This window comes from Pogoniulus pusillus, chromosome 34, assembly GCF_015220805.1.
Source record: "Pogoniulus pusillus isolate bPogPus1 chromosome 34, bPogPus1.pri, whole genome shotgun sequence".
NCBI lineage: Eukaryota > Metazoa > Chordata > Aves > Piciformes > Lybiidae > Pogoniulus > Pogoniulus pusillus.
In genome coordinates this window covers 14,084,784-14,102,331 of record NC_087297.1, presented here as the reverse complement: position 1 = coordinate 14,102,331, position 17,548 = coordinate 14,084,784, and the positions used below count along the sequence as shown (strand labels likewise).

At 48.6% G+C, this 17,548-nt stretch overlaps 1 protein-coding gene across 1 annotated transcript; it reads left to right on the top strand.

Annotated features, from left to right (window-relative positions):
* Positions 1-1,824: 1,824 nt before the first annotated feature.
* VCPIP1 (valosin containing protein interacting protein 1) lies at positions 1,825-16,383 on the top strand. Its single transcript, XM_064170478.1, has 3 exons — positions 1,825-4,905; positions 8,719-8,805; positions 11,418-16,383. The coding sequence occupies exons 1-3, from the start codon at positions 2,193-2,195 to the stop codon at positions 12,272-12,274; spliced, it is 3,657 nt and encodes a 1,218-aa protein (XP_064026548.1). The 5' UTR covers positions 1,825-2,192; the 3' UTR covers positions 12,275-16,383.
* The last annotated feature ends 1,165 nt before the right edge of the window (positions 16,384-17,548 follow it).

Sequence of the window (17,548 nt, the reverse complement as noted above, 5' to 3'; positions counted from 1 at the left end):
CCCAGAACGAGGCATACTGGCAGGATTATGGAGCTGCTGCTGCTGCCTCACAGTCTACACATAAAACTGAGTTAGCAGCAGGCAAGAGCAAAAATCTCTCTCACGAGTTTCACCCCTTCTCTCTTCACACCTGCCCTGGGTCTGGAAAGATCAGATACAAGGTTCTGCTGGGCAGTGCAAACATTCACACACACACACATACACAAATTACTGTTCTGAGAGGGACCGAGCACACAGCTCCGTTGCCGTCACTGGAAGGTGGCAGTGCTGTCACTGTGCCAGGCCTGGAGACACTTTTTTTCCCTTATATCTGTAATAAAGCATAGAAAAGAAATTATTTTGTACGTATTCATCATTGGAATAGTTGTAATTCAAATGCCAGGGTTTACTCCTTTCCTAAATGACTTTTCATGGATTAATGAAAGCGGAGCCTGCTCTTGTGTCAGCAAGCACAAGCACAGGGCATTCTCTCTGGTTTTCATTCTAACTTTAAATTGTTTGGGTGCCTGCAGGAGAGGTAAATGGCAGGTGGGTGGTTGGTGGAACTGGGATGACCAATACCCTTGTATTGGTACCTGACAATACCCAGTGAGGTGCTACCTTGTCCTCTACAAGTTCCCAGAATCCCAGCATGGTGCAGGTTGGAAGAGACCTCTGGAGATCATCCAGTCCAACCCCACTGCCAAAGCAGGGTCACCCACTGGAGGTTACCCAGGATCACAATGTCCAGGCAGGTTTGGAATCTCTCCAGAGAAGAAGACTCCAGCTGTTGTTTTCCTTCTTTAGAGGATAAATATCTGGAATGGCTTCCAGAGAACTTTAAACCCCCTGGTACACTGACAGTAACCCTCCTCGAGCTGTCTGCATGAACTGTTTCCAGCCCACTGTCATTAGGCTCAGAGTTGTGAACATTATTCCCTTCAGTTCAGATGGCTACTGGAGATAGTGCTGAGTGCCAGCTCCATTCCCTCACTATCTCCCTATGTAGCACCAGCAGGAGGGACCACTCGGGTCAAGAACTCGCCCTGGTGTCTCCTCACATCTTGTGTCTGCGCTATCAGCAGCTGGCAGCTGGGCAACACCTCTGTTAGATAGCTCACCCCCTGGAGAGGCAGCACGGCATAGCTGCTGCAGTGATACCCTGAGGAGGGTACAGGGAGCTCCAGAAGGCTCAGCAGTTGCAAGAGTGGGCACAGCACTGCCCAGGCCTGGCCACAGTGACTCATGATTGAGACCAGAGCCCCTGTGCCCACATCTGCAGAGGGGTGCTGCCCTGGAGGCCACACTGCCAATGGTGTTTGGAAACCTCCACGTTCACCTCAGGCACTCAAAGACTTTCCACGCCCAGGAAAGCCCTCGGAGCTGTGCAGAGCGGTGCAGGATGGGGCCTGGCTGCCATGCCATGCGATGCCGCAGCCACCTGCCGTGCCCCTTTCGGGGGCAACCTGTTGAGCTGTGCCAGGCAGCCTTGTGAGGGAGGTAGCGGCCAAAGCCGGGACGAGGCCCAGCGGCAGCACCGAGCCCCTGTGAGCAGCCTCCTTTCTCGGGTGCCGGACGGTGGCACAGGGGGAGCCTTGCCCCAGCGTTCGTGCGGGGTGAGCGGGACCGGGACGGCAGCGGCAGGCACATGCGGAGACCGCAGCTGAACGCAGCGCCCCACCCTCTCGGCACAGCGCGACCCGGGGAAGCGCAACAAGCGCTCCGCAGCGCACTAAGAGTGTTCCCTCCCGGCCGCCCTCCTCCCCGGCCCCCGGCTGCGGACTACAACTCCCGGCGGCCCCGCGGACGGCCGCGCTCGGTCCGCCTCCGTCCACCTCTCCGTCGCTCGGCACCACGGGCCTGGTAGTTTGCGCTGCCGCCCCACGGCGGCGCCCGCTGGAGAGAAAAACTACCGCTCCCGGGGGCTCCGCGGCGCCCGCGCCTGCGGCCTGGGAGGGAAGGGCCAGAGGCCGTTGCGTTGCGGGCAACGGCCAAGGCAGCGAAGAGGCAGTAAGCGGCGGCGGTGGCGGCTTCCGCGTTTGCCGGGGGTGGGGGCAAGAAGCGGCGGCGGTAGCAGGAGGGCGGTCGGTGGATGGGCAGTTGGCGGACGTTGGCACCGGCGGCGGCAGCGTCGTTAGCCGGGACGCGGGGGATGAGCCTGTGAGGGCGGAGGAGCGCGGGTGGTGGGGGTGAAGCCCGGCCGGAGCAGAGCCATGTCCCAGCCTCAGCAGCAGCAGCAGCAACAGCCGCCGCCGCCGCCGCCGCCGTCTCCTCAGCAGCAACCGCAGCCGCCGCCTCCGGCCGCCTCCAAGAAGAGGGACCGGCGCATCTTTTCGGGTACCTGCCCCGACCCCAAATGCCAGGCTCGACTCTTCTTCCCGGCCCACGGGCCGCAGAGCGGCGGCAGCATCGAGTGCACGGACTGCGGGCAGCGCCACGAGCAGCGGCAGCTGCTGGCCGTGGAGGAGGTGACGGACCCCGACCTGGTGCTGCACAACCTGCTGCGGAACGCCCTGCTGGGCGTCAGCGGGGCCGGCCCGCCCCGCAGGAACACGGAGCTCGTCAAAGTCATGGGCCTCTCCAACTACCACTGCAAGCTCCTGGCCCCCATCCTGGCCCGCTACGGTATGGACAAGCAAACTGGCAAAGCCAAGCTCCTGACGGAGATGAACCAGGGAGACATCTTTGACTGCTCCCTCCTGGGTGACCGCGCCTTCCTCATCGAGCCCGAGCACGTCGAAACCATCGGGTACGGCAAGGACCGCTCCGGCAGCCTCATCTACCTGCACGACACCCTGGAAGACATCAAGAAGGCCAACAACAGCCAGGAGTGCCTCATTCCTGTCCATGTGGATGGGGATGGCCACTGCCTCGTCCATGCGGTGTCGCGGGCGCTCGTTGGCAGGGAGCTGTTCTGGCATGCTCTGCGAGAGAACCTGAAGAAGCATTTTGAGGAGAATCTGAGTCACTACAAGGCCCTTTTCCATGACTTTATCGATGCAGCCGAGTGGGAGGACATTATCAATGAATGTGACCCCTTGTTTGTTCCTCCAGAAGGTGTGCCAATGGGCCTTAGGAATATTCACATCTTTGGCCTGGCCAATGTGCTCCACAGGCCTATCATCCTGTTGGACTCCTTGAGTGGAATGCGAAGCTCTGGGGATTATTCAGCCACCTTCCTCCCTGGTCTGATACCTCTCGAGAAATGCATGGGCAAAGATGGCATGTTGAACAAGCCCATCTGCATCGCCTGGAGTAGCTCAGGACGTAACCATTATATTCCTCTAGTTGGCATAAAAGGTGCTGCTTTACCCAAACTGCCTAGGAAGCTACTCCCTAAAGCCTGGGGAGTTCCTCAAGACCTCATCAAAAAGTACATCAAGTTAGAGGAAGACGGTGGTTGTGTTATTGGAGGAGACAGAAGCCTGCAAGATAAGTACTTGATGAGGCTGGTTGCGGCGATGGAGGAGGTTTTCATGAGCAAGCACGGGATCCATCCCAGTCTCGTGGCTGATGTCCATCAGTATTTCTACAGAAGGACTGGGGTGATAGGAGTCCAGCCTGAAGAAGTCACTGCAGCTGCCAAAAAAGCCGTGATGGACAACCGCCTTCACAGGTGCCTCATCTGTGGGGCTCTTTCGGAGCACCACGTCCCTCCAGAGTGGCTGGCTCCCGGGGGGAAGCTCTATAACCTGGCCAAAAGCACCCACGGCCAGCTAAGGCCTGACAAAAACTACAGCTTTCCCTTGAACAGCTTGGTGTGTTCTTACAACCCCACAAAGGATGTGCTGGTACCGGACTACAGCCTGAGCAGTTTGACTGCTTGCAACTGGTGCCACGGTACCTTGGTGCGGCGCGTCAGAGAAGATGGATCCGTGTCGTATTTGGATGGAGACCGAACTAACACCAGGTCTGCAGGTGGCAAATGTGGCTGCGGATTCAAGCACTACTGGGAAGGTAAAGAGTATGATAATCTCCCTGAAGCTTTTCCCATTACTCTAGAGTGGGGTGGAAGAGTGGTGAGAGAAACAGTCTACTGGTTCCAGTACGAAAGCGACACGTCTCTGAACAGCAACGTGTACGACGTCGCCATGAAGCTGGTTACCAAGCACTTCCCTGGGGAGTTCGGCAGTGAGATCCTTGTCCAGAAAGTTGTCAACACAATATTGCATCAAACTGCCAAGAAGAACCCCGATGATTATACCCCTGTAAATATCGATGGTGCTCATGCCCAAAGAGCTGCTGACTTACAGCAAGGACAAGAGCCAGAGGCCCAGCTTCCAACCAAAATTATTCTGACTGGACAGAAGACAAAAACTTTGCACAAGGAAGAGCTGAATATGAGCAAAACTGAAAGAACTATTCAGCAGAACATTGCAGACCAGGCTTCTGTCATGCAAAAGCGGAAGAGTGAAAAACTGAAACAGGAGCATAAAGGGCAGCCCAGGACTGCTTCTCCTGGGGCCGTGCGGGAGGGGCCCTCCTCTGCACCTGCCACACCCACAAAGACTCCCTATTCTCCAACCTCTGCAAAGGAGAAGAAGATCCGCATCACCACGAGCGACGGGAGGCAGTCGATGCTTACCCTGAAGTGCACAACCACCTTCCTGGAGCTGCAGGAGAGCATAGCGAGGGAGTTCAACATTCCACCCTACCTGCAGTGTATCCGCTATGGCTTTCCTCCTAAGGAGCTGCTGCCCCCCAAAGAGGGCATGGAGAACGAGCCTGTGCCCTTGCAGCACGGCGACAGAGTGGCGATCGAAATCCTGAAAGGTAAGGAGGAGGGCAGGCAGCCTGCTGCAGCACACTCAGCCCACGTTGTGAAGCACGAGGACGTCGCCCTGACCAGTAAAATCTCGTCCAAGGAGCTGCAGGAGCAAGTGGATAAGGAGATGTATTCCCTCTGCCTTCTGGCCACACTCATGGGTAAGGCTGACTTCAGGTTCTGCTGTAAAGCTGTGGGTTTAAGGCAACATCTCAATGCAGTTACATCCTTCTCTTGTTTGCCTCCTTTCTGTGACCATGGAGGTTAGCTCCTTTATTCCTCCACTCGGGGTACACTTAAGGTGCTGTCAGTGATGTGCTGAGTGTTGAGACTTTAAAATGTGGATAGCAAATGCTCTTTTTTTGCTATGAAGTTTTCTGTTGAGGAGTTGTTTCCTCTGTTGCCTGTCTCAGTAGGCACATAGCTCATGTCTGTGTGTGAGCCACATGCTCTCCTTTTGTTGTTTTTCCCACATCACACTCAGGTTTCAAGAGATAAATGAAGAGTAGAGGTGAGAAAGGGATGCTGAGTGTCTGCTCATGGGAAGTTTGAGGAGCAAACTCTCAGCTCTGTAGTAGGATGGAGTGCTGGCAGCTCTCCCTGCAGGAGCTCTATTGCTTTGAACAAGGCTTTCACCCCAGTTCCTCTGCTCGTTTGAAGAGCAGAGCTGGGCTTTCTCTAGAGCTGTGGACAGTATTATTGCAAAGGAGGAACTGTGAGGATCTAAACACAGATTTGAATCCCAGAGGTGGGCAAAGGGTGGCAAAGCTCTGCCTATAAATTGTCAGTCATGCAATCTGTGAATCATTCAAGACGAAAGGACTTTGGGTGTCTGTGGTTTTTACTGACCTGGACCTTCCATAGTGTACTTTCTGCATCAGTTTCACTGCTCCTGCTGCTCACTGGCAGGAAGCAGAGCAGCAATTATCGTACATTTAGCTCTCTGAAGCAGCTGAATAGTGATGTTTACAGGGCTTTTTTTGTGGGAGCCTTCTCTTTTGCTGGAGGGATTTGGTGTGGCTGGAGCATGTGATGTTTTAGAAACGAAACCATTACGTAATCAGAGTGGTGTGTCAGTAGTTCATTGAGCAGAACTTTGGTTCTTTTCCAAGCCTGATTGTCTCTATAGCAAGATAAGGTACAGAATCACTCCCCACCTCAGCACACTGACACTTGCACCCTAGTGCTAAAGGGCAGCTTAAGTTTAAAAGCTGTTTCATTTCGAGGTGCAGCTTAAAAGAGTATTTTTAGGGCATGCTGCTGGAAGTACTTTAATTGGCATGCTCTAAAACCACGTCAGAGTCCTCTGAACCTGAGTGACTTCAGCATTAAGGTGTACCAGTTTTCACGTGTGGTTAGCCATAAGCTGGGAGCTGATCTTGTACTCCAGCAGCAATTTTTGTCTCTGACAAAGACTACCATTCACAGTGCAGGTTAGAATAGGATTTACCTCACCCTCCCCTGACTGCATCCATTTTGCATTGCTAATGGAAGTAAAAGTGGCAGCAAATGAGAAACCAACCAGTTAGAACAACTTGTGCAGCTCCTGCATGAGATGCTATTTTTATAGCCTCACTTTGCTTGTCAGGGCCTCATTTTCCTTTAAGGATATTCCTGGGGAAAAATCTAGCCAGTTGACTATTCAAATGTGATTTTTCAGCAGGGAAGCAAACTCTGCTTACACCAAACTCTGCTTGCAGTGAGGAGCATTAGGTAGCAGCTCCTCAGGGTGGTTTATGGGGTGAGAAGCCTCAGTGTTTCTCAGCGATGTTTCTGTATCACTAAAACCTGTGCTGCAGAGTTCTGGCAGTCAGCTTGTTCCTCGTGCTTCTGCTCTAACTTTGATCCTGCTGTAAGCTTTGACCTGAGACAGTCAGGTCAGAATGTGTGCAGGAGAGATGCTGCTGGACCAGCTCTCTGGGCTGTTTTTCTTTCCCAGTGCCCACAGTGAAAGTGCCTTCAGACACCGCTGACTCTTCATTGTGGATGCTTCAGAGCTTTTCTTTCCTGCAGCCTGGCTCGATGCTTCTCTCCTATTCATAGCATTCTTCTTTTCTGCTCTCAGCTAGCTTATTTATTACAGTTTGAAGCCACCTTCTTTAATTTTCCTGGGTATAATTTAAAAACAAGGCCATGGGAATTAGATGCTGCAGTTCCTGCACAACAGCTATTAGGCAGGACTTCTGGTAAAGCTTTTGCCTATTTTTGTTTGACTCCAAAACACAAAATTCCATAGGCAAGTGACTCAAGAAATGATAATTTAGCATGGTACAAACATTAGCTTTTTAAACAGATCTCATTCCAGCCATGCAGAGGCACTCTGGATATGTGCAAGCCAAGTAGGAATCTGTTCTGATGGGTTTGCTTTGCATTGATGAATCTGTCAGCACAACAGGAATCAGAATAGGCAGACTTAAATATATTAATTGATACCAGGATTTGATTGAAATCAGCTTGGTTTTAGCCAGCTGTAGTTCTGTTTAACCTATGTTTGATCTGGGCTGCATTTCTGTGTGTCCTCTCTGCTGTATGAAGTGATGGTCTGAGGCTTCCACTGCTCTTTCTGCAGCATGAGGCCCACGGGAAGGATCTCTTCATTTGTTCTATACCTTCATGTCGTGGGAGTGAGGTCTGGTCTGGAGGAGTGGGGTGGGAACAGCATGGAGAACATAATCCCATTGATAAATGCAGTGTCTCGAGGGAGTCGTTAATCTAACTAAACAATCCCACGAGTTACCTTGTGACCTGTAAACATCTTCCTGCCATGGCAAACAAACCCAAACCAAACAGCAACAATAATGTGCAAACCTCCAATGCAGTTTAGTTGAATCCCATACACTGGTTCCTCTGATCTGAGCAAGGCCAGTTCTAACTGTGGGGTTTTCTGATGTTCAGTCAGAGATCTCTTCTATCAAAACAGCTTGTGTAGTTTGTGTTTCTTTTGGTGGCTGGTGCCTTTGTTCCATGAACCCTGCTCTCCACACTTTCTGTCTGTAGTTCTTGTTGGTGTCACAAAAGCCTGTCTAGGCAGTGATGCTTCTCCAGTGCAAGGCTTGGAAAATCATGCCCAGGGCCAACAGGGAATCTTGCCTTGGAGAATGCTACTAGTGTGTGAAACCTGTGTGTGCATCAGTTGGCTCTGCAGCAAGAGAGGGGCATATGCAGTGCTGTCACTGCTATGACAGCTCTGTTGCAAGCTGTGCCTCTGGAGCAGGTAAGTGCTTAGCAAAGTGGGGTGGGAGGTGCAGAGGAAAAAGCAGAACAGATTCAGCAGGTGCCTTTGGGTCACTGATAGGCTGTAACCCAATTTTCTCTCCTTGATCTTCCTTGCCTTACGTAGTCTAGGGTGGGTCTTTTTCCCCTCTCGGTGACATTTAAAGTTGTCACATTTCAGTGCCGTTTTTGGCATCTTTGACAAATGGCAGTTCCACAGGACTGCTGGGGCCTCACAGTTGGCATTTTACTCCTGGCTCTGAAGAAGTGCAAAGGTACAGCCACAGCTCTTGCACATCTGCCTCTCTGGACCTTTGCACCTCAGCTGCAGTCTAACCTCTGCTGGATGGCAGATGCAAAACTGATTTTTGAGAAGGTGTAGGGGTCTAACACTGAGGTTCTAATGTGTAAGGGAATGTACTTGGAGCTTGGAAGCCTGTTAGTCATTTCCTAGCTCTGTGTTGAAAGCATGGGTAGGAGGGGAAGGGAGACTTGGTGTAGGGCCTGGCAAAGAACCAGAGCTGCGGCTTGGATCAAATTGAAGTTGGGAACCTTTGTGCTAAACATGCAGGATATTTGACTGCAGACAGTGGAATGTTTCCCTGAAAGTTTCTCAGACTCTTGGGCTCCTGTCCTGCACGTTTGCAGCAAAAGTCTTCATTAGTTGCACAGAAGAGAGTGAGGATTCAGCTTTTAATTCAAGGAGTGCCCTTTTCAGGCATTGTCTCTAACTGCTCAGTGGCTGTGCTTGGTTTTCACAGGAGAAGATGTTTGGTCTTACGCAAAGGGGCTTCCTCAGCTGTTCCAGCAGGGTGGAGTGTTCTACAGCATAATGAAGAAAACCACAGGTATGGTTTGGGTTTGTTTTCATCCCTTCCTTCCTCTGTTTTCAAATGATTAAAGTGGTAAATCGGTGCTGAATCACTTGTAAGCTTAAATACATTCTTGTTTTATTGCCATGGTACGTTTGTGTTTCCATAATATCACAAAACTTCTGCTCCCTCACTTCAGGACTGGGGAGTCTGACTCAGATGAGTTCATTCACTTCGGTCTCCTCTGCTCTGTTTTCTCTCCAACCGTACGTCTTCCTTTAAGCTTCCTGGTTTCTACAGACAACTTTAAGGTTTTTTTGTCTTCCTGAAAAGATCAGAGAAGCTCCTAGGACCTGTTCCTCTTGTCTTCTCAAAGACTTAGTGGATAAGCAGGTTGTATTTCTGGTGTGCTCCTGCATAGCTCCAGAGGCACTGCATGTTTTACATGTAAATGGTTGCTTAAATTCACCTTTCATGTTCCTAAGGTGGTTGTTCAGAAGCAAAACTAGCCTTCTTGCCTCGAAAAATGTCTCATCTTGGACTATGTGCAGAGTAACCAAGCAAGTAGTGAAGAGAGTATTTGAGTTTGAGGTGGCTTACAAATACCACTACTGCTTTGCTCCCAGGTAACAAGTGGTAGGGCAAGAGAAAAGGGAATGACCTTAAGTTGTACCAGGGGAGATTTAGGTTGGACACGAAGAACAATTTCTTCCCCCAAAGGATTGTCAAGCTCTGATCCAGGCTGCCCAGGGCAGTGATGGAGTTCTCATCCCTGGAGGGGTTTCAGAGCTGTGGAGATGTGCTGAGGGACATGGTTTGGTGGTGACCTGGCAGTGCTGGGTTAAGAGTTGGCCTCCATGATCTGGAAGGTCTCCTCCAACCAAAATGATTTCATGATTCTGTGATTGTTGCATTTCTGTGTGTGCAGATACTTTGTCCTGCTTTGGCAGGCAGTTACTATTTCAACATTAATACACTTGCATGACCTCAACATCTTAAGAAGTATTGAATTTCCCTGTGAAACACTTGAGAGTATGCAACAACCTTAACTTTTTTTTCCATTTAAAGAAGCTCTTTGCCTATTTGTGTTAATGTCAAACTGCACGTTTGGCACAAGGCTTTCTATCAAGTGTAGGTAGTTAATCAGCTGAAATTTGATTTAGTAGATCTTGTTTAAGATCTCATTTTGTGATTTCAGGGTTGCAGTTCCAGAGGCAGTTATGGTCTATCAGAGCAGCTGTCACAGCTCTCTCTCATGCATATGAAAGAGAAGCTGCTAAATTATGCAGTTAAAATACGTTCTTCAGGATAGGTGTTTGGGGTTAAGTTGTGCTCTCTGCGTGTTTTGGCTGTTTGCTCAGTGGCTCCCATGGGCATGTAGAGAACGAACCTGTATATTTGGAGTTGTTCAAATAAAATCTCATCTGTAGACTCTGCAGCAGCACCAGTGTGTGAGTCAGGAGCTGTGGAGGGCAGGTGAGGCTGGTCAGTTGGTTAATCAGGATGAAAACAGTTTAAAAACATTCCAGATGAGATGAGTGACCTTTTTCATCGATGCCCAGAACACTTGTTTGGATTGCATTGTGTTTGAGAACACAGCAATAGGATTTGCTTGTTGTGTTTCTTCCTTCTGCATAATTTATGATGTTTTTCTTCAAGAATTGTAAGAGAATATGAAGAAAATTCCCATTATTTGATCCACTCCTGGCACTTCTTAAAAAGTGAGGGTTTTATTGTAGCTCTCCTTGGACTGCTGAGAGAACCAAGTGAAGAGAGTTGTTTCAGCCAAGTTTCAATCTGCAGACAGCTTTTAGCTTGCAGAAAGCCATCCTCACTGAAGTGATACTTTTACAGCTTTTCCCACAGCCTGCATGGCACAGCTGAAAGGGTTATTTTGTAATGTGAGGATGACAAACTGGAAACCTAAATGTTGCCCATTTTTGACACAGAGCAGCTTCAGAGCTTAAATTCGGTGAGCTCTCAAATTTTAGCAGATGGGTCCAATTGTGAGTGGGACAATGACACAAACAGCAGATGAAAAATACTGCACCTGGTGTTTGGTTTGGGAAGGCTGATAGTTAAATCTTCAGGGCTACTTACAAAGATTAGAATGGTTTTATCTAGCACCACTTCTTCTCTGAGAAGACATCAAATAGCAGTATCTGAAGTTCTCAGGCTTAGCTGCAGTCATACACCCTGAAGTCCCACTGCAGTTCTGACTGGCACAGAAGTGGTCCTGGATGGACTGCTCCAGCTAGATGATAGTTTGAAATCTGCTCTCTGGCAGTTTCTGGGGGGTCTGTTTGCTTGTTTTCTGTGTGGTTTGAGGGGGAGGAAGTGGTAACAGTGATGGTGTTTGGCTGGCTTTGCCTTAGTCCAGGCATATACTAATTCTTCAGTTGTCTTAGAACCACAAGTCCCAGCAGGGTGGGTATTTTATCTTGCAGTGCTACAGTCCTGTCTCTTCATTTCAATCTTCACAGAAGGCAGCAGCATCTTCAGACTGCTCTCATATCAAGCCTAAGCTGTTGCTCTCCAGCTGTAGTTTGAGTGTTTGTTGCAGAGAGTTTCAGTACAGTAACTCTTGTGTGTTCAGGGCATGCCTTGAGCTCTGTCAGCGCTTGGAGTAACTCTGGCTGTCTTTGCAGGTCTGGCCGATGGCAAGCACTGCACTTTCCCACATCTGCCTGGTAAAAACTTTGTGTACAACGCAGCAGAAGATAGGTTAGAGCTGTGTGTGGATGCTGCTGGGCACTTCCCCATCGGCCCCGATGTCGAAGAGTTGGTTAAAGAGGCCTTAAGTCAAGTGAGAGCAGAAGCTGCTTCGAGAAGCAGGGAAGCAAGTCCCTCACATGGAATGCTGAAGCTGGGCAGTGGGGGAGTGGTGAAAAAGAAATCCGAGCAACTGCACAACATAACTGCATTTCAGGGGAAGGGCCATTCCCTAGGGACTGCCTCCAGTAGCCAACAGCATGATCCGAGAGCCAGGGAAGCACCACTGCTACGGAAGCACAGCATAGAAACAGACTTCAGTCCTTCTGCTAAAGCAGAGCCTTCTGCGTTCACAGCCGCCTCTGCTAACAGCGAGCTGATCCGCATCGCGCCGGGGGTCGTGACCATGAGGGACAGCAGGCAGCTCGACCCCACTCTGGTCGAGGCACAGAGGAAAAAGCTGCAGGAGATGGTCTCCTCGATTCAGGCTTCGATGGACAGACATCTGCGGGATCAGAATGCTGAGCAGTCAGCATCAGTTGAGCTCTCCCAAAGGAAAGCAGAGGCAGTGAGTTCAGCTGCTAAAACCGGGAGCTTCCAGGCTGCCTCAGCGCCTGGCGGCCCCCAGCACTTGAACAGCGACCCTGCCGAGGGCAGCGTGGTGAATTCTGTGGGGACAACATTCCGTGCAAGGGCTAAAGCACAAAAGGGATGTTCTGTTGAGGAGCTTGAGGAGATGGAGAGCCAAGACGCAGGAATCGCTAATGCAACTGAGCCAATGGATCACTCTTGATAGGTTAGAATCTCATAAGGGTAGAAGAAATTCCAGTTCCAATGTCATGTTTCTTGGCTGGGCCACACAAAGTGATTAGTTATTAAATCTTGTATGTATGTCCAAGATTATATCATCTTATTCAGTGCATGACAAGCGTGTGATTGGCAAAAGCTTTCAATATTCCCATACTGCTGCCCAGGCTGGCTCTGTTACCTGTCAATTAGTCATTAGGAGGTGCACTGAGATGAATATCTGCTGTACATGTGGGTTCTTGAAAATTCTTTGTCATTTTTAATTCCTTAAAAGTCTTAAAAGTTTAAGCCCACGGGAGGTGCTTACCATGCTAGTTTAAGGTTACTGGAAAGGCTAGAACGGGCAAAACTAGAAATGTGGCAAAGCTAATCCTGTCCCAGGTGCATAGTTCTACTCCAAAACACACTGTAAACACAAATTGTACCTAAACTAAACTGCTACATTTGAAACTGCAGCAAATACTTTAGTGATGTTGTGCTGGCACTTCCAGTTTAAAACCTTTTCCATTCACACAGCTGTGTACACTCATCAGAGACCTTGGAGTAAGTGTAACTTCAGTAAGCTCTCTAATTTCTGCCTATTGCCACTTAGAGCAAGCTAGAGAAAAGGCTCCTTAGTGAGTGGTGGAGATAAAGCTGGGGTGGTGTGGTTATGGCTGAGCCAAGATGACTGTTTTGGTGCTCTGTCAATAAGTGATAGTGTGTTTTATTTCCTCCCAAACACTGAGCTGCTCTGAGGTTGTACAGCTTTTGACACAGCTACAGGAGAGCAGTTGGCAGTCATAGAAACAATGTTCAGTGGCAAATCCACTCCTGTGAAGACTCTGATTGCTAGCGTTGGTTAGAAATGGCAAAATGAAATAACAGCTGCCCTCTGCAGAGCAGATTAACAATTTATTGGGAGGAAGTGACTCTCTAATACACATTCTGCTAAAGTGTTCAGTGATAATTGAGCTTTTGGAAGCTGTTTGCTCCATGGAAACAAGGAATATGTGCTGCCTGGAAAGCCTGCCCTCCTTTATTAGCCTTGCTTCCGTCTGTGGTGCAGATCTCCCCAACACCATGGCTAATGTAGCTGATCTCCACCTCAGCCCTGCGGTGCTAGGCATTAAGAAGCAGCCCTTGTGCTTGCTCCCTGAGGTTGCAATGTGTACCTGACACTGCACTTCGCTTGCTGTCTTCAGAGTCACATTTAAATGCACTGCTGTCACTTCCTCTAATGACAGAATAACACTGAATGGGCGAGAGGCGTTCACCCAGCTCCACAGGAATGAACAGCGTTTCAGTACTGCAGTCTGTCTGTGCACACCTGGGTTCCTACCACTTCACAGATGTTCGTTGTGTTGCCTATGTCTGTAGTCAGAAAAGCCTCCTCACTTTCTGCAATTCTGATCACTTAAACAGTTCTAAGCATTAGTATGATGAAGTGTCCCACGAGGGAGGATTTATTTTTGTATGGAAAACTAACTGAAGCAAGTCACTTAAAGATTAGCCCCTGGTTGTCAGCCCCTGTTCAAATGCCTCTATTGGTTAATGTGCAGAGGGCATAGATAGTTTCTGATTTAGTACACTACCTCTAGCTAAAAAGGAAGAATCACCTTTTCACAAGTACATGGGAAATGTTAGGATCTCAACCTGCAAATCAGTGATTTGGAAGCTTGGAATGTATGAAGTAATTTGGCTCACCAGAACTGACCTTGCTGATGCACTGATTAACTGGCAGGGCTCGTTGAATGGGAAACAGGATGCACAGGCAGCAGCTGGCAGCCTGCCGTGACTTCTGAAAACATTCTGTCTCCCCTGAATCAATCTCCTGTCTGAAGGCTGCTTGGCTGTGGAGACTGAGGAGCAGGGGCTTGTGCTTGGCCACAGGGTGAGGCTGTGGCATGTTCTTGGGAGTTTAAGTCAGGAGAGGCTGAGGGGGAGGAATCTCCTGGCTATCTTGTGGTTTAGACAAGGTAACTATCACCTAGATATTTTGAAGCTTTTCTTTAGAAAAAGAAGTCTTCCTTGGTTGGAAAAAAAAGGTAGTGTATATGAGAGAGATTTGAGCTTGAAATGAATTGAAATATTCCTTGCACGTCCTTCTTTCATGCCTTTCTGGTAAGACTGCAGGAGTCTGTGTGCCTTGTACTGTGCCAAGAGGAAGGTTTGGTTTAATTTTGACACACTTCCCATTTCAGCAGTAATTTGACATTTTCCTTCTTATCTGAACAGAGACAGAGATAATTGCACTGTTTGACTCAAACTTTGTTTGACCTTGGTCCACTCGAGTCAGATCAGTTCCTAAACCAGTCTCCAATTCCTAAACCAAAATGGTCTCAAGAAGGAATAGTAAAATGGTGCTAAAGTCACAATGTGCTGTGGTGTGAAGCAGGGCTGTGCTTGTTGCTTTGCAGTGTTCCTGTTTCACCTGGCTTTCTCTTGCATTTCAGTATTGGTGGGTTTGAGGAAGATGGCTTTTGATACCCTCAGGTGACACTCGGCCTGCTCCCCATGCAGGGGAGATGTGTGGCTGTACAGGAGAAGTGGAGTAAAGGACACCGATGTGGAAGTTTGAACAGCTGTTTGATTTGGTGGCTAGCAGGGGCTGCAAGTGCAGGTCAAGGCAAATCCATGGGGTGGTTAGGCTTCCCTGCTGGAGCCAGCAGCATGGTGGAGAGGCACAAGGGCAGGGGAGGGATTGTCTTCTGGTGGATGTGAAGCTGTGTCTGTAGGACTTCTCAAAGGGCATGGAGTGCTCCTTTCTCAAAAACACCCCCAGCTTCTTGCTGCTGACTGGGCAGAGGCTGTGGCTGTAAATTCTGGTTGAGTGTCTGCCTTGATTACTGTATTGTCAAGGGGCTAACTACCTTCTCTGCAGTGTCTCTTGGCAAAGAAGTCTTGAATTATGGGGAGATCCTAAACTTTGCTACAGCTTAGCATAGCTGATTACTGAAATTACAGGCCCAGTACACAAGACCAGGGAGAATTGGCTAGATTGCTGATGAGCATATAGGAAACCTGAGGAAAACAGGGCAGTTTTCCAGGCATGTGTGGGATTTTTCCTGCTTCAAATGGCTGGCTGTGCAGTGAGGTTGACTTTGATACTGCTGCTTCATAGTAAATTGTTTGCATTTCAGTGAGGGAAAGTAAATAACAGCTTCTCAGATGAAACAAATACATTTGGACTGTCTTCACTGCTGTAGTCACAGCCCAGTAGGGCAGCTCACTGGGTTTGTGAATGCCCTGTAGTCTGAGTCTTTGGTAGAGAACATGAGCTGACAGCCCTGTACATCAGGTGTGAAGTCAAGAGCCAAATGCTTACCTGACCATCTTTCCAAAGTCTCATCTGTTGGTGCTGTCACAGGGTTAGCAGAGTTGCTGCTGCTTTTCCAAGGTGTTGGGCGTGCCAGGTGCTGAAGTTGCCGGTGCGGGAGAGCGGTGCTCGGTCTGGAACGTACCAGAAAGGAAGCATCTCAGAAGGTGCTGCTGCCATCTGCACGGTCACACAGCAGACTGGATGTGCTTTTGTAGGAGGAGGATAATACGAAGCTGAGCTTTCTGTTGGAAAAACCACCACAGCAGTGAGTGGTTTCTTAGCTTTGCTTGCAGGTATCAGTTTAGTATCTTACACCAGAAGTTGCCTGAGAGCTTTTAGGATGTGGGATTCCCCCTGAGCCCTTCTGCTTGTGGTTGAGCAATAAAAGGTTGGAACAAGAGTGGTATTTTCAGAATCATTTTACGTTTCCTGAGGACTATTGCCAAGAAAGAGTGCACTTTTAGGAGGGAATGCTATTTAAAATGTATAAATAAGAGTTCAAATAGTGTATATATTTAGAAAACAAATCCTTTTTAAACAGTAAGTGCTTTACATGTTGGATTCAAAAGAAATTAGCATAGAAACTCTTCCCATCCTCACAGTACTGGCTGTTACCCAGCACAGTTTGGTTTGGTTTCTTTGTGATTGCTGTACTAATGAGATTTGATTTGGTTTTTTATCTGTAATGTAACAATAGTGTATTATAGCAGTATATAGTGTACTATACTACACTTCACTGTACAGGATTTGGAATTTCCTTTGATTGCTATATTAAAACTATATAAGTTAAAACATCTGCTTTGGCTTTCTGAGGTGCAGTTTTTCTCTGGCCTTTTAGGCTTTAGCCTGGTTAATTACCACTGATCTGACTGCCAAAAGGGTGAGTTGTCATCCTACAGACTTCTGTGTTCTACGTTCTAGCTGCATGCATGAACTCTGCTACAGACAGCGAAGAATTGGAGTGAATCTTAGAGAGGTACACTCTGGCATCAGCCATTTTGCCTTAGTTATGTTTCTGTTAAAGAGTTCTTTCAAAAAAAGTTTCTTTTAACGGAAAAGTGTTGTGGACCTCCCACTTGGTCTGAATATTTAGTTAAACATAGAACCGCTGAATTTGAGAGGAATTTAAAGCAGGGGTTTATATATTTGAGACCAAAATCTGAGACCTGAATCTTTTCCCCAAATTCTCTAAGAAGAAGGTGTAACAAAGCAGTGGCCAGGTCACAGATGACACTTAAGGTGTCTTAGAACCTGACTTTGAACCATTGGTCCAACGTATTTCCAAGCAAAGTGATAAACAGCATAACTTGGAAGAAGCAGGCTTTGGAGAACTTGGCAGTGCTCACAAATGAACATACTGTCAGCTACTGAAATGATCTTTCTGCTTTTTCTACCAGCTACATCTGGTACCTTGTGTCAGAAACTGGCTGTAATCAGAACTTCTGAGAAAAAAAAAGCCATGAAACACTTTGGAAATCTCTGTTTTACTTCTTCCTGTATTTTTTTGGAAGGCTCACAAGATGCTTTTCTCCCTGGGATCAGGATGAGGGTGAACCCTGGATGTTCCTCAGCATGTGTTGTGAGCTGTGGAAGCTGCTTTTGGTGTTACCAAGAGTCAGGTCAAACACCTATAGTGACAGTGGCTGAAGATGAACCTGTGTGTCCCCAGGTGACCAAGAAGGCCACCATCACCTTAGCCTGGATCAGCAATGGTGTGGCCAGTAGGACCAGGGCAGCGATCTCGCCCTCTGCTGGGCACTGGTGAGGTCACACTTAAGATACTGGGTTCAGTTTTGGGTCACTCACTCCTGGAAGGACACTGAAGGACTGGATCAGGTCATAAGAGGAGCAGTGAACCTGGTGAAGGGTATGGAGCACAGATCTTGGGAGGAGTGGCTGAGGGTTGTTAAATTAAGCCTGGAGAAAAGGAGGCTGTGGAGAGACCTCCTGCATCTCTAC